Source organism: Amblyomma maculatum, chromosome 2 (genome assembly GCF_055883805.1).
Source record: "Amblyomma maculatum isolate TAMU_Amacu chromosome 2, ASM5588380v1, whole genome shotgun sequence".
Taxonomy (NCBI): Eukaryota; Metazoa; Arthropoda; class Arachnida; order Ixodida; family Ixodidae; genus Amblyomma; species Amblyomma maculatum.
In genome coordinates, this window is record NC_139345.1 from 182014102 (window position 1) to 182031256 (window position 17155).

At 45.4% G+C, this 17155-nt stretch overlaps 1 protein-coding gene across 3 annotated transcripts in view; it reads right to left on the minus strand.

Annotated features, from left to right (window-relative positions):
- Positions 1-14122: 14122 nt before the first annotated feature.
- LOC146200549 (uncharacterized) overlaps positions 14123-17155 on the minus strand; it is a 128097-nt gene continuing 125064 nt past the window's right edge. For all 3 annotated transcript variants that reach the window (XM_084595558.1, XM_084595559.1, XM_084595560.1), the window contains one exon: positions 14123-14497. In XM_084595558.1, coding sequence (XP_084451684.1) covers positions 14143-14497 — 355 coding nt within the window. In that variant the 3' untranslated portion in view covers positions 14123-14142. The remainder of the gene's footprint in view (positions 14498-17155) is intronic.

Consider the following 17155-nt stretch of genomic DNA (forward strand, 5'->3'; position numbering starts at 1 on the left):
AAAAGCAAGGCGCCCGTGTGCTGTGCGATGTCAGTGCACGTTAAAGAACCCCAGGTGGTCAAAATTTCCGGAGTCCTCCACTACGGCGTCTCTCATAGCCTGAGTCGCTTTGGGACGTAAACCCCACAGACCAGACCAGACCATGCACGTTGTACCGTAAAAGAACGAATGATTGTTATGTAGATGGCTGATTAACTGAGTATCAATGACATGTTCAGGTATTTTGCACGACACGCTCGTCAGAGTTGAGGCCCTATAGTTATACGTTTAAGCTATATTACCGCTCCAATGATTAGGAACAACATTGGCACTTCCAGTCAAGAGCTAAAGCCCAATTCTCGAACGGTTTCTCAAAACATGAGACTAGATACGGGCAACTAAAGGCGCACAATTTTAAAAATGTAATTGAAAAAGTTGTCAGGCTCTGGCGGTAAGGTAACTTTAATTATTTTTTGTAATAAAAGTATTATTCCCCGTTCATAACTTTCAACGCCATTCACTCTGGTCAAGGGGCTGGAAGTTTGAAAGTCAGTATGTATAATAATGTGATCGGGAAACACCGACTGGAAATAAAGATTAAAACAACTCGTTTTACCTTTTCAATTATTCTTAAAATCTATTCTATCTAGTATGGCAGACACAGAGACACTGCTCTTTGTCTTACATTTAACATGTTTGCAGACAGGCTTTTGGTTTGTCTTAAGTTTTTACCCTATTGTGCTGAGGTACGCCCTTTTCGCTTTATGTATTTCTTTAGATAGGTCCTTAGTTTGCTTTTTCATCTTAGAATAGAGAGTTAGTGTGGGCTTATCACAATACCTACGAAAAAGGTGTTTCTGTCGGCTTATAAACGCTCGCAACTGTCTACTCATCCAATGCATATCAACACGACGCGTAGATGAAATCAAGCGGGACGCGATGAACGTCTGCGTCAGCGATAAAATTTTTGTTAAACATGTTCCAGAAGGAATTCGTACTCGGAAATGGTCGTTTTGAAGGAAACTAAAGAGAATAATGCATGGAGTTAATGATAGCGAGGCATGCACCCCTTTTTCACAAATAAACACTTTGCGTGTGCGGGTTCTTGATAGCATTACAGGATACTTTTGCTAAATCTACATGATGGTCGCTTACGCCTGTCAGCGTTATGAGAGACGAGCCTTGGCTAGGGTCATTGCTGACAAAAAGTATAGCACATTAGCACTGGTAAAGCTAAGTGTGGTTTCGGTTTGAAGAAACTGTAATGATCAGTGAGCACTAATCACTTCACGGAATCTTTTCACGGAAAGTGGTATGTAAAACAAAATGCAGTTTGAATTACTCATTAATAGACGACCATGATACAGAAGGAATCTAAAAGTCACCTGCAAGGATAATATATTTTGAATCTAAGGCTAATAACGTGTTGCGAAGTTCAAAAAATGGCTGTGGAATTGTTAAACCAAGAGCCCTGTAAAAAGAATAAATTGCTAAACCCTTAACATCATCAAGCAGTATCCTGCATCAGACAACTTCATAAGAATCCTTGTTTAAGTTAAAATACACGCTTCTCAAACTGCTATGAACGAGAACAAATACTCGACCACCATGCGATCCTTTCTGTGCGTAGTATAAAATGGAGGTAATACTCGACTATCGCTAATGCTGCTGTGCAGCCATGACTCTGTCACAATTACCACACGTGCATCCGCCCTTCGCAAGAGTGAGACACATTGGTCATATTTGTTTTACTACGGCAGTTAAAGAAAATGCAGACAAGTTTATTTTAATAGCATTTTGTGAAATAGCCGATGGAATCTCTGATGGCTATTGGTCTACACAAGTGACAACGACTGTTTCAGTGTTGTAGATATAGGTCTTGCTATCCAGCTTCAGCTTATTAAGCAGCAGATTCATCTTTTTGCCGCGTGCCTTAGGAAACTGCGTGAGTTCTTTTTTTTTTGTCGAACTTTGGCAGAATAGTCCTCGCTTATCGCGCAGTCAGTATTTTTTGTTTTCCAACATTCGAAAGAACACGGCTTTTGTAGCAAAAGTGAGTGAGTGAATCAACTTTACTGTCTAGCTCTTTTCTACCCCAGGTCTTCCCCTCTAGAGGAGAGGCGCCGTTGCCTATATAAGAAGCATTCACTGCGCGGCCTGGTCACTTGGCAGCAGCGACGACAGCTTGCGAGACACGCCTAACGCGCTCCCCTGCTTCCTTCTGCAGATCACTTTTGCCGAGCTGTACGACCCGCCCGACATACGCCGGCGTAACACCGGGTTTCGTCTAGCAAGATCATCGATGGAACAACGTAAACCGGCGCCAGGAGACAATTAGTCAGCGGCCCACGTGATCTAATGTCCTGGTTGCTGCAGAAGCGCCGTTGCCTATATAAGAAGCATTCACTGCGCGGCCTGGTCACTTGGCAGCAGCGACGGCAGCTTGCGAGACAAGCCTAACGCGCTCCCCTGCTTCCTTCTGCAGATCACTTTTGCCGAGCTGTACGGCCCGCCCGACATACGCAGGCGTAACTCCGGGTTTCGTCCAGCAAGATCATCGACGGAGCAACGTAAACCGGCGCCAGGAGACAATTAGTCAGCCGCCCACGTGATCTTATGTCCTGGTTCCTACGGAAGCGCCGTTGCCTGTATAAGAAGCATTCACTGCGCGGCCTGGGCACTTGGCAGTAGCGACGACAGCTTGCGATACACGCCTAACGCGCTCTCCTGCTTCCTTCTGCAGGTTAGTGTTGGTGCTCGTAAAGTTTTCTGAACCTTTCCTTAGTCATCGCTGCTGCCAAGTGCAAGTGTGGTAATATTTTTGTATTTGCTAGAATGGCTAAAGATATTGCAAAACTAAAAGATGAATTCCGTAACGAGCTCGCCAAGCTTAGAGAGGAATTTCAGAAAGAAGTGAAAACATTAGTTGAATCTGCAGAACGTGGCATTCGGAACGACGTACGCGTGGTGAAAAAAGAGCAGATGGAACTAACTAGCAGCATTGAGTACGCCTAGAAGGACATTGTGGAATTGTAGAAAAAGTTGCAGCAGGAAATGGAAAAAACTCGAAGCTAACGATCGAAAATCAGGAGTTTATCTCCCTATGCGCTTCGTTAGAAAGGAAGTCTCGAGAACTTGAGTTACGACTTGTTCAATGTGAACAATATTCCCGAAACCACCGCCCTGAAATTCAAGGTGACCCAGAACATGAGGATCAAAATGTCAGTGAGATTCTGTCAAAACTTGGTGATGGAGTCGAAGAGCCGTTTACAGACGTAGATGTTGAGGGTTGCCACCGAGGTCCTACTTGAAACTCCGGAAAATCTAACATTGTTGTTCGATTCAAGTCCAAAGCCAAGCGTGATAGTGTGCTGCAGAAATAAAAAAAGATGCGACTGACTCCGCAGGATGTTGGACTGGATGGAAAGATTTCAATCTATGTCAATGAACACCTAACTCCCGAAAACAAAAAACTTCTTGAAACTGCAGTAGCAAAGAAAAAGGAACTTGACTGGAAATACGTGTGGACGAAAAATGGGGCTATTTACGCACGCAAAACTGATGAATCTAATGTCGTTCGTCTGTATCTGCAGAACGATCTGTCAAAAATGGCGTAGTAAGTGTTTATGCTCAACCGACACATCTGATCCCGATCCTTAGACTAATATGGAAGAGACAGTACTTTTTACGCCATGTGAGTTCAACCGCTTTCTATTAAACAAAGAGCGCGTTAAATATTTACATATGCTACACTTAAACATGCAGTGCGCTTTAAACAAAACGGATCAACTGACAACTTTTTTGTCGAGTCTTAAATGCACCTTTGACGTAATCATGATGTCTGAAACATGGTATCGCTTTGACAGTGACATTATTCGAATTCCGAAACTTTCGTTCTTAACCGAAGCTCGAAACGTGGTGGGGGCGTTGCCCTTCTAATCAAAGAAAGCTACTCGTGCCAGATCTTATCAGAACACTGTCTGAGCGACGAGAACATTCAGATGGTTACGGTTCATTCTGGCCGTCAATCCTTTACTGTTGTTTACCGCCCACTGCAAAGCAGTATAAATGAGTTCCTTCGGGTTTTTGAAAAAGGAATCAATTTCTTGCCAGATAATTTCTTATCTTGTATAGGAGGTGAGTTTAATATACACATGGGTGCCAACAGTTCTGCGCAACAAGAACTCACGATATTGCTTCAAGCTGCTGGCTTCCAGAACGTCATAAATAGGCCAACGCGCATAACGGCTACGTCTTCTAGCGTTATCGACCTTTTTACCACGAATTATATTGTGTCTTTTACCGCCGGGCGTTTCGCAGTAGACATCGGAGACCATCTACCTATTTTCCTAGGCATTGATACAAAATCCCGCTTAACACATAGCTTTAATCCCTGTCGGCAGCTTATTTCACAGAACAACCTTGAAACATTTAGGTGCCGTATAGAGCAAATTGGGAACCTGTTTTTTTAAGCACTGACTCGTATGTTGCCTATAGAGCTTTTTGCGGATATTTTTACCAATTTATCACGATTGTTTTCCTACTATTGAAGCAAAAGTGCCGAAAAACGCTCGCAAGCGTCTGCGACTTGTAAAGAAGAAGCACAGAATGTTCGCTAAATTTATTAGCACGAAGGATACAGCACTACTAGCCCGCTTTAAAACATTTCGGAACTTTTAGAACAAAGACATCAAGACAGCTACGACGACTTACCACAATGACCTCTTTAATAAGGAACTATCTAATAATCCTAAAGAAAAATGAAGGCGCCTTAATCAACTTTTAAATAGAATCACTTATCCCAATAGCATAAAAAGCTTAATAGTAGATGGTATTGACCTAAATGGTCGTCATTTGGCCAATGCGTTTAACGAATTTTTTACTGCAGCCGGGAATCGATCTCACTGCCCTGACTTCTCTAAATTGCTGGGCGATAGAGTTTTGCAGTCTCTCTTTTTTGAGCCGACAGATGAAAATGAGGTGTACTGTATTTTGAAAAGCCTCAAAACTACGACTAGCTTGGACTCTTGCGATCTCCAAAGTCGCCCAATAAAATATGTCTTGCCTTTAATAGTTCCATGTTTAACGCACATATATAACGCTGCGCTAATTACAGCAAATTTTCCTCCTGATATGAAACTCGCTAGGGTGGAAGTAATCTTCAAAAAGGTAGACAGAAATAGTTTGAGTAATTACAGGCCAATACCTGTCTTGCCTTTCTTCTCCAAGGGACTAGAACGCATAATTCATTCTCGAACGCATAATTTCCTTCTAAAACAGTCTATTATAAATGACTGCCAATATGGGTTTACCAAACATAGAACCACGGAGCATGCATTACTTGACCAAAACGAATATATATTAGGCAACATAGAATCCCAGAAGCTTACTCTTGGAATTTTTGTAGATTTCAGTAAGGCGTTTGATACGCTAAATCATAATACCCTCTTTGCTAAACTCGAACATTGTGGTATACGTGGCCATGCCCTCAACCTTCTCAAGTCATATATGTGCTCGCGATCCCACTATGTTGTTATCAATAATTGTCGTTCCGATGTGCTACAAATTTCGAATGGCGTGCCACAGGGCAGTCTTCTGGGTCCTATACTCTTTAACGTATATATTAATGATATTGTTAATATAAGCAACGAGATAAAATTTATTATTTACGCTGACGACACCAGCTTATTCTGCTCCTCTACTGATATTAATCAACTAACGGACTCTGCGAACAAGGTACTCGCTTCTTTGAAGGAATGGTCATGCTTAAATTCTTTGACGGTAAACAAAGAAAAAACAAAGGCAATAATATTTCATGCTAAGGGGAAGCTAGTAGGGAATGCGCCACCTATATGTTCGGCGGCTCAAGAGTCGAATATGTCCAATCATTCACATCAATTGGCATAGATTTTACACCCACAATGTCATGGGATACTCAGATAAACAAAGTCTGCACTAAGCTTTCTAAATTCATAGGTATTATCTTTCGTAACAAATATATTCTACGAACGAAAACGAAACTTGACATCTACTATGCATTCTCTTTCTCCTACTTAGGATACTGCTATTAGGTGTGGGGAAATGCCACTATGTCCAATTTGCAAAAGCTTTTTGTTCTGCAGAAGAAAATGCTACGTGTTATAACAAATTCCTCCTATGGCGCCCCAACCCGTCCCATACGAATGAAATACAAAATAATTCCAGTACTTAAGCTGCGCGAGTACAGGTTTGCTTGTTTTTATAAAAAGCATACCGCACGAAATGACCCATGTTTGTCCCGCATTGTACAGCTGGTGCCACACAACACGCCCTATGCTACAAGAAACCCTGAAATGTTTGAGGTACCCAGATGTAGAACAAACTATGGTTTTGCTATGTTGAAATATATACTGCCAATGTGCTTGAACACTTTTCTTTACAGCAACATGGACAAAATGACTTTTTATTTCCTCCGAGAAATGTTCACTGATTAGATTGTATTGATAAGGAATGCGTCTATCGTCAATTCATATTTTTACTTTTTCCTTGTCACTGTATAATTTTTTTTTTGTTTCAAAGCACTGTCTCATTTTGTAACGCGTGAATTGTTCATTTTATATCGCACAAACTGCCGCTGCTATTCATCGTCGACTTTACGGGTGGCGAAGCCCGTCCAGAGGTCATTGCGAACTGCTTTTTTTTCATCACCCGCGCTTTTTGCACGACAAAAGCGGAGTAAACATTCATTCATTCTCAGATGCTTCAGTCGAGCCGCTAGTAACTGGTGTTCCTGGGTTGGGCTTTCGAGCAAAGCCTGCAAAGCTTCTCTACTATCAATTTTGTTTGCCCTGCCTGCGGAATGCATACACTCTCATATTATATGGTTCAGGGTGCCCCTCTTCCCGCAAATCCTGCAGTTTTCATCTTCAACATCTGGGATTATATATATTTAAGACCGGATTTGGATAAACATCTGCTTGCAGACTCCTCCAAGCCGTCGTCCATTTTCCATCTAGAGTCTTGTATGAAGGGGTTAGTTTCAAACGCTGCCTTCTATAATACTGCGTCACATCATAATACGACAGTAGACGCCCTTCTCTGTTCTAGCCTTCCACAGCTTGCTCATTCCGACCTGCTTAGTTCTAGAGATCTCTAGCCAGGTTGTAAGCAGCCTCGTTGCCACTAACAGATTCATGCACTGGGGTCCAAATCAGATTAACTGCCCTATACAATTCTTTTTGTCTTAGAAGTATCCTCCCGCTACCAAAATTTTTTATTGCAGTTTCACTGTCGCTCAACACATACGTGGCCTTTGCGCTGACTCAAACAAGACCTAGAGCAACCTCCTCTGCCACATCAATATTATCACTCTTAATTGATAGTGCCGAGATCGAGCCCCCACTCCCACCAACTTCTACCGCTAAGGTGCTCCCCCCCCCCCCTTTTTTTTTTCCGCCCGCTGCATCTATAATGCGACCTGATTTCTCGGATTCCTTGAGTATATGCGTTTCAGAGCCTCCGCTCTTTCCTGCCTTCTCTCTTTATTGTATTTCGGGTGCATGTTTCTCGGCAACGGGGGGCCTCGGACACACTCTCGTGCCTTCCACCCTCTGGTGGCCTGCATGCCCCTTCCCCAAACCTGATTCAGCCCTACTTTTTCCAAAATGCGAGCTGCTCCAAGAACAGCTGGCGAAGCCACAGAGCGCGCTGTCTAAACATCGCCTTCGCCGCTCTCGCCAGCTGAGCGCACACGGTGTGGACCGCACGTGCGCCCGGAGTGAAGGTGTCGTAAATAAGGCCAGTCGGCGGGCTCAGTCCGTTTGAAAATGCTGAGCACAGGCTCCGCATAAAGGAGCGTCGCTGGCTTGTGTATGGACACGTGCCGGATAACTTCACAGGAGACCTCTCCTGGGCTTGCGGTTGACATTCGACGATTTCGCCTACCTTTCGCACGTAACATTGCGGAAAGGACCGCCTTCCCTTATATCCGCTCGCGCAAACGCGCACTTCTGGCGTTTGTCTGTCGTCAGCTCAAGCTGCACAGGCAGCCGACGCCGCCGGCGCTGCTCTGTGTGCGATATTCACACTCGGAGCACTCCCTCTTCTTTTAGCGATCGCGCTGACTGCGGTCGTTGTAGCCATGCCCACGGAGTGGCTGTGCGCGTGATCTCACATGCGGAGCATTTGGCAATTCTTCAGCGATTTCGCTGGCTGTACAGAATCGCTGCTTGCGCAACTGCGCGTGCGCTGCATTTTTCCCGTTAACGCAGCGACAGCGCTGGCTTCGGGTTTGCAGCGGTGCCCGTAGAGTCTGCTCTCGGTATCGCTTTCCTACGCGCTGTTCAGCGCATTCAGGGTCACTTCTACAGTTACTTTCGAAGGAAGTACTGTTGGCATGAGTCCGCCGATTGCGCCCGACCTCGGACCTTTCAGCTTGCAGCCGCGAAAAAATCTCATCAACCTCTAACGGTCCCATCCATCTGGACGCACGACTCGTCGCGATCTCGCGGTCACGTCGGTGAGTGCGTAAGCATAACTAGCCATTGGACTTGCAATGTTCTTACCGCGGCTGCGGTTCATCTTTCCATTGGCATTGGTCATAATTTCGCGCAATTACTTTGCGTAGTCGTCGACATTGGTCTCGACGTTTGCGTTCATGCGTAGAGCTAAGGAAATGGCGTGCCAGTGCACATTACGTTAGTTATGCGATTGCGCATATTCACCCTAGAGCGGCTCTGTATTCCGATATCGGCGCTCGCTCCTTTGCGAATAACGGCTTTTCTGCCCACATTTGAGGCGTCATTGCCTAGCACGTATTGTAGCAAAGCTTAATCGTAGACCAGCAGGAAGTCCCCAACTCACTCGTAGCAATACCAGCTACACTAGAGTTAACTAACGCCAACCACAGTAGAAGTGGCTTCACAGCGCAGTTTGGCCTGAATCGTCTTGCCACCCTCTTAAGAAACAAAAAATAAATGAGCCCTCCTACTAACCCCTGACAGCTCTTAACTGCTGAACGCAAGCTCAAGTGGGCGTCCCGCCTCTTACGAGATGCACGTGCTCTGGAGGCTTCCGCAACAGGGCACTCCCCGACGCGACCCCCTTCCGCAAATTTGGTGTACCACCGCACCTAGTTACATCGCACCTGCGACTATAATTAACACTCCCTTTCCGAACAGCATTTGGCTGCTCGTGAACTGACCTGCAGAATGCGAGTGACCCGGCTAGCTCAGTCGGTAGAGAATGAGGCTCTTAATCTCAGGGTCGTGGGTCCGGGCCCGACACTCGGCGCCATTTTGTGGGGGTTCTCACGGGGCTCCGGCTCCGCTCTGAGAACCGAAGCCACACCGCTAGCTCTGACCACCGCCGTAGCCTTGAAGAACGACAAACCGAGGCCCAGCCAGAGGGTCAAGCTGTTTATCGGGGACGCCCAATGTTCTTCCTCGGTGTCATATAGCAGCATCCGCGCTCCGCGCGCTCCGGCATCGCGGCGTCGACTCTCTCCGGGTGAAGCTGCTGTCCGCCGAGATGAGAGGGGAGGAAAAGGAGGGGCCGTTCTCTCATCCCCGCCCTCTCCGCCACAGCGCCGGAGGAACGAGGCGAGGATGTGGAAGAGGAGGGCTGCCCGAGAGAAAAAGAGTGTGATCGCGGGTGAGGGAAATGTTGAATTCCCACAAGTGGTTCGGCAGATTAGCCATAGTATTTCATTCTACGAACTGGTAATAATGATAGAATCCGGCTACTGTTTTTTACCAGCAATAAAAATGCCTGTCTCGAAAGTTTTACCGATCTTTCTCCAATACGTTAATATTAGGTAGGTCTGCCAAACGTCAGAACCGGTATAGTATTTTGTCAGCCTTGCGTCAGTTGGTATGATGATGTACTGTTTGCGGATGACGGAACAAGTTTAGAAACATGTGCGCAGTAGAGACGATAACTGCGAACTTTTCTAACGATTACGGGGAAAAAAACAAAATTTATCACGTGAAATCCTGCAAGTGTAATTTCATCAAAACCGTAACGCTTCAAAACAATATTGCATCCCCAAAAAATGTTGCGAACTTGCTTCGAGCCAAGGCAACCGTAAGTTTGCGCGCTGCTCTGATACGGCGTGAAAGGTCCTCGGCCTTGCTGGAGATAGGTACCTGGAGCGTAATGCCTATGTAATAAAGGATTATTTCTTTAAGAAGGCAAATTTAACTATTCTTAAGTGTTAGTGTCTAACTGAGTGCCAACCAAGTGGGCGCTCGGTTTCTTTCGGGGCGAGCGTTAATTTGAAGATTTCAGAGTAGCGACGTAGAACTATTTCTTCGGATTCCGCACACGTTTCGGGTGCATTCTCATTGGTAAGACTATAACAAATTAAATTGTAACGCCGTGGACGATTGTAGGCGTCATCTATGCAGACTTTTATTTCAGATACCTGACTTGTTAATTGTCTGGAGTTGGTGCTTATAGCCTAGGGCTACGAAGCCTTCATGTTGCATTTCAAGGTCAGCGAGTCTCTTGGCGTGGTCCAATATTGTTTCTTCCGCTGACATTAGCTGGCTTCGGAGATCATGTACCTAAACATTAAGCTGAAATTAACTCCAAAACAGTTTTTCGTCTCTTCGAGCACTTTGCCCAGGCATGGATTCAGCTCGACGCCTCCATGCAGTCAACAATAACAGTGAACTTACTACACTAGGACACTCTGCGGCAAAACAGAGAGAACACCGTGGGCTCTGCAGCTGTAGAAGAAAATATTTGCTTAATTATGCGGTTTAAAGGCACTAGAGCTGACTGACCGGCATGACAAACATCAGCGCATTGAATGACTGCATTGCACAGCCACCGAACCCACAAGGCGCCGTGCGCGGATATGGCGGCTTTTTAGCCGAAAACCTTCTAGAGCTCATAACACGCCGGGTTGTCCGTTCGGGAGAAGTGTGACACTCCTTGGCGAGGTCCTTGGTGCGACGCTTCCTCGAAAGCCGCACCATTCCACACTTCAGATAAAAAATTGTGCTCCAGCGGAAATCGAACTCATACACTTCCAATCGCCAGCCAAACACATTAACAGGCGAAACAACTTCGGGCACGCGAAAAACGTACCTTAGTTCGTATCCAGCGTCATGCCAACGCGGTTGGCATAGAGGCTCCCGCCGCTGGCGTCGTGGCGCATTCTAGAAACAATGTGTTGTCATGGAAGAATGCGGCTGCGCTGTGAATCGTCCGGAGTGAGCGGTGGCGCGATGAAAAAGAAAACCTAGAAAGGTCGCACGCGTTGAAGCCACTTCATGCACATCCGGCTCGTGTCAGAATGTTAAGTGTCTATGAGAACACCGTGCGGTAGGAACGACGCCGTATGTCCAATCCGACACATGAATGAGCACTGCAACGAACGTGCGCCAAGGAACACTAAGGCGAAATATTTTATAGGCTCATGATCGCGCGACCGCGCGCGCGTCCGTCCGCAGAAAGTGTCACATACATGGATAAATGTTATAAACCTCTAATGGCAGACTTTGTCAAATCATTTAGTGGGCTCTAAAGAATTAGTAAGCAATCATCCACACTCCAGTAATGATCGCGCAATAGACTCAACAATAACCGCGCTATAAAGGCTTTCCCCTCAAGCACTCAGTGGTCCAATGTGTCCCCTCCAATTTTAGCAGCAGGAATGGTGGTTGTCGCTGACGATAATAAAGCTAGCCAGCGCAGATAGAGGGTCGCTTTCTCCTCTGGTGGCGCTGCCAAGCACTCTAAAAAGATGCCAGGATAGTGAAGAATAGCGCATTTTTGTGATACAATAGCCACGGGATGCTGAGAGGTATCTGGCCTTAATTTCGCGAACACTGCTTTGACTAGAGGTTAGATATTAGTTAGAGAGCTGTCACACGATCAGACCATGTGCCCATGGCAAAAATACGAATGAGGTTGCACAGGGAGACATGGGCTGGACCTGTTTCAAAGCTTGATTATCTTTTGAAACATAGTATAATATTAAACGAGCCACACCTTAGGAAAATTAACCGCAAAAGCTGCAAGCTAAAGTATTTAAAGACCTATTTTTAAAAAGCAGTCACTCAAAATTAAGGAGAAGAACTACGAAACTAACCACTACGTAAGCAGTGTACAGGGACGGAGAAATAAACAGCGTTAAACATGTAAAAGCACAGAAGGTAAAATACGAATAATTTATAGAAAACAATAATTTTCAATAAAATAATCCCACAGTGTAGAATATGTCTAAACAGGGAAAGGTAGATCAGGAAGGAATATTTGCTTCTTCAGGAAGCAGTGCATTACATTGTGAAGCTAGATTTTAGTGCCTTAGAAGACGGAGTTACAACAAGACCTTCAGCCAAGATGATGACACATGTACAGCGTGCAGCATATTCAAAGAAAGAAACATCTTACACCCGAATGTGATGGTATCTATCTTGGTGTCTATCAGGGGCAGTCACTCTCTCTGATGCCGTAGGGCTTAGAGACAACAGAGGTAGGGTGAATGAATCTACGATGCAAGTTATCAAAAGCAGATTAGAAGATTGGTGGCTGAAAAGCAAAAAGATGACATATGGGTAGAGGGGTAGAGATAAATTTTTTTTGTTGAATGACGCAGTAGGTGGTGAATTAATTACAATATGCAAAATGTTACGGACAAAGGGATAGAAAAAACAAACTTGAGCATAGTGGCAACTGCCCCCATCGCATTTAAAAGGGGACGCTCTAATATTCCATCCATTAAACCATCCACCCAATCCACAGGGGGATGGCAAGGGGGGCTACCAAAAGCCTTCAAAAGAACTGGCTGGGCAGAAGCCGTGGCATTTTAAGAACCAGGAAGCAGACTGAAGAACAGTATCTAAAAGACGAGGGGAGCAAACAATTATAACACTAAAATCAGCGGGTTCGATAATCACATCATAGCCCAGCCAATGAGCCTACCTCGGAGGGCTCGGTGGCTGCAGGCTACACAGTTACTGCGGGGAAATAAATCGCTGCTAACTAAACTTGTTTATTGCTCATTTGGCTTGAAACTTGTTGGGTTTCCAAAAAACAAAATGTAGTTGTTTTTTTTATACAAATATTCTAGTCAAGTAAAAACAAACGTAAAGAACTCATTGCAGTGCTGTCATCACGAAAGCTGTACTCTATTTAGCAAATCCTAAGAGATAAGGTCACGAAGATAAGCGAAAATACGTGGAAGTTGTAGTACCTACCCTGGAAATAAAATAATATTTTTATTATTTAGTGCTCTGTGTATAGCTGTAGAGATGAATTCTTGAGCACTCGGAAGAACGCGCGTCAGAGCAGCGTTGAATAACGCGATCGGTTTGGTTTTTGCTCCTGAGGACGTCTAGTTGGTTGTAGTGTTGCCATGACAACGAAGCTGAGTCACACAGCAGGATATCTCAAATTCTGAACGCTTTTTACACCCTCCTGAGAACTAATGGGCACGAGCTCAGCTACCAGTTCCAGAAGCTCTCCGCTTGCCATGCCGGCGTCGCCTGTTGCGGTGTGCCACCGAAATCTGTTCTTGATTGGTCTCCCATTGCCGTATTCGCAATTGAAGTTCCAAACGGCTGACATTGCATTCGCGCACTCTTCGCTATCTTCGATTTTAGAAAAAATGACATAGTGGCCGCCGCGCTAATGTGTTAACGTCATATTAGACTAAATAAAACGTTCATACACATCCGTACGAAAAGCGTCGAAACAATCGATCCAGGCCGCGGCGGTGTGCTATGCAATGTCAGTGCTCGTTAAAGAACGCTAGGTGGTGAAAATTTTCGGAGCTCTCCACTACAGTGTCTCTCGTAGCCCGAGTCCCGTTGGGACGTTAAATACCACTAACCAAGCCAACCCATCGATCGCGCCTCTTCGATGGGTAGTGGCTTTTGTTATCCGCCGAAACCAATGCCACGCAAATTGTTTATACGCTGTACTGTTTCAACTCTACTTTAATTTAGATAATGGGTATATTTCAAGAAAGCCATAATTTTGTGAGTAAAATATGGCAACTCGCAAGAATTGTGGAGCGGAAATACAAGTCCTTCCTATAGTCCTGTCAGACCTCGGATAGTAACACCATTGTACAATGTCCCTTCAGGGATAAGGCAACCATTAGCTACACAAAACTTAGCGTAATGGGAATTAGAAGTTGCTGCAAGAAACGTATTTCAGCGCTCGTTTTATTCAGCTTTGCATCATGTACCGCAATATCACCATCATAAGCAACACGGATCCCGTGATAGTCTGCTTCCGGATCGTAGAAGCAGCGCCACCGTTCTCGGTATCTGTTAACATGGGCATGGCGGAGCCGTTCATGTCCGTTGCGTTCCCTTCAGTTGCATAATCGTAATCGTCGCTGCCGTTGGGTCCACTAGATGCGTCGTCGACGAATGGCAATTCTCCAGCATCGACACACGTCATCCGGTTCAAAAAGATCTGCAGCACATGGCGGGCGCCGACTACATCAGGCTTTGGGTCAGCATCGGCAGCCGCTGCATAGCTCTCATCAAGGCAGCGAAACAGTCTCGACTTCAGGATCCTGCGATGCAAAGAAGAATAATCCAGTTTTGGCAGCCAGCTACTCTTCGTCGCCTACTGGAATTATTGACTAAAAGTCATAGCCGTATGATGGCAAACAGTGATCGTCACGCGTCGTAACTGCATCAATACTTTTGCAACTGAACTGCAGTTGACTACACAAAAATCATTGCTTGCGGCTGCGCGTTGTTCAGAATAAGGCTGCACTCAAGCCAAACATTTTAGGAGCCAACTCGCAACCCCCCCCTTCCCCCCGGTCCTTTAAATCCGCTTTTCTCACAAGGGCGCAAAGCTACTCGCCCTAAATAGCATCAGGATATGGTGCTAGCGCCACTGCAGCATGAGTGCCGTCCTAGAGTGAAGACTCCATTGAGGCGTGGGAACTCGACGCGCTTTGGCGCATCACCGCGGACTCCGCTATCGTTTCTTAGGTAAAGCATACTTTGCCCCGCTAGGTCTCAGGATATTTCGCCTGGCCTAGCGTGGGCGACCATTACCTTGTAACCTTGCTGCTGATTCGGACGATCTCAATTAGTGGGCATATTTCGATAGCTATTGTTGTCATTACAGCAATAAATGCCTTTTTGATGTCGGTACGTATTGTTTGTTTGTCTGCAAAGAGGATTGTCCGTCATTGGTCCTAGTGCGCTCGGTAGCGCCAGTAATCAAAGGGTGGTGTGGCCGGTTTGAACAGCCTGCTGGGAATAAGCTGCGAACGCATTTATTCCCCGTATTGCAATCCCATAGAATATAACGTATGAGTTATGTAGCGTCGAACTCATCTCAAACGCTCCTTCGTAGACAAATCAACACAACACCAAATGGAAGTGAATATTTTCACAGGATAGACTGCTAATATATTTTATACATTTATGCTAAAAACTAAATGGGAAAGTAAATGTACTGAAACGGCGAACCCCACTGCAAAGGGCGGCCACGGGTAGACTGCTCTCATCTGCTCGATCGGCAAACATTGGAGAGTGGGATCCGGCTGGAAATTTGTATGAGCTTTACGCTGGCGGGAAGAGAACGTAGAATTTTCAGATTGATTCCGAACGAATCGAGCTCCGGCTCAAGCCTCGACTGAGGCGTGCACGCTGTCTGTCGCATTTTATCATGGGGTGATGCAATACCGATTGAAGCCAACAAAAAGACTGGCGTTTAATAAATGAACTCTTTATTGGGCTGACTTGCATCAGCAAAAGAACAAAGAACTTCGGCGGTCGCCGAAAAAATGCCCACGCCATTCGTTAGTGCTCAATTTAAAGTTCGGCGACAAGCATCTAGATAAAGACGCAAAAGGTCACCAGGACCACCTGAAACAATGTGGAAACGAACGGGAGGGGCTGGAATCATTCGAGATACTTTCCGGCGCATTTTGCGCGCCAAAGGAAGCGATTCTCGATGACACGGTGCGTAAACCAAACATCTTTCTGCTCAGTAAAGACAAATGATGAGGCCGCACGCCAGCAGCTGCCAGCAGTAACAAATACAGATAACTAGGATTTGCAGTAATACACGAGGCCCCAGTCTCCAATGCGCTCTCAGCGCGGAACACTTGAAGAGACATCCCATCTCCCTAGACAAGGGACCCTAATAGGGTGGAGACCCATCGTGCGTACTCTGCCAAAACCGACATCGTCGTAACTCGGATTTTACTTGTTTTCCAAGAAACTTCCTTCACTAACTCAGAGGGTGCCTTAGGTCAGTTCTGAAATTACTACCACCGGCGTTGAATCATGGCCGATTTCGCACTGTGCAAAATTATTCAGCGGCCCTTTCACACTGCCCTCAATATTGTTAACCGAGCTTCATTCTAAGTTAAATGTAAGCAGTGCCTTTCACAATGAAACAAGATTGGATGTAACAGTCAAGAAACGTGAAATACGCTGGTGTCAGTGAAGAAAGCAGCAGCATAATCAGCTGGCACCTTTCAATACAAAAAAAAAAGCGCCAGCAAGTTTGAACACGGATGGGAATGAAGAAACAAGGCCAGTCTTAACAGCACAATATTTGAAACAAAGCGAGGAACCATATGGCAGATACGAGGTGAATACAGGCAATACGCAGCATATATGCAAGCCTGGCATACGCGAGCAGCATGACGCTTGCCGTCTATATCACACGGAAGCGAGGCGGAAACCGTACGAGAATGAGACTTCCATGTACTTTCTCTTACCGTGTGGCCTTCTTACTACTTGTGTCCATATCCACCAATCATCGAAATATTTAGGCATGCCGAAAAAAAACAAAAATACGCGAGGCCTCTGCTTTAAAAAAATGTGCCAAGAATGGAGGGAAAAATGCATGTGATCTTCGAATAAAAATTCACAATATTTTGCTGATCACAATACCTGATGATAACCTTAAGGGGCGCTAATAATGTTACAAGAGGGCACGTGTTTGTCACTCTGATTTTAAAATTCAGCATATTCCACAGCGCACACTTGTTTACGCCTGCCGATTTTCCTTCCCACGATCAAACACCAGATACAGTGAGGGAAGACCTTGTGTGAATGTGCCTTGACGGATGTAATTTTTTTCTGCCGCATCTATAATCATGCTAAAAATCCTACTTAATTTTATTAGAGCCTTTTACGCTCTGTATGTGAATAACATGTGTACATTGGATATTATTGTCGGAAGTGTCCGCTCCATC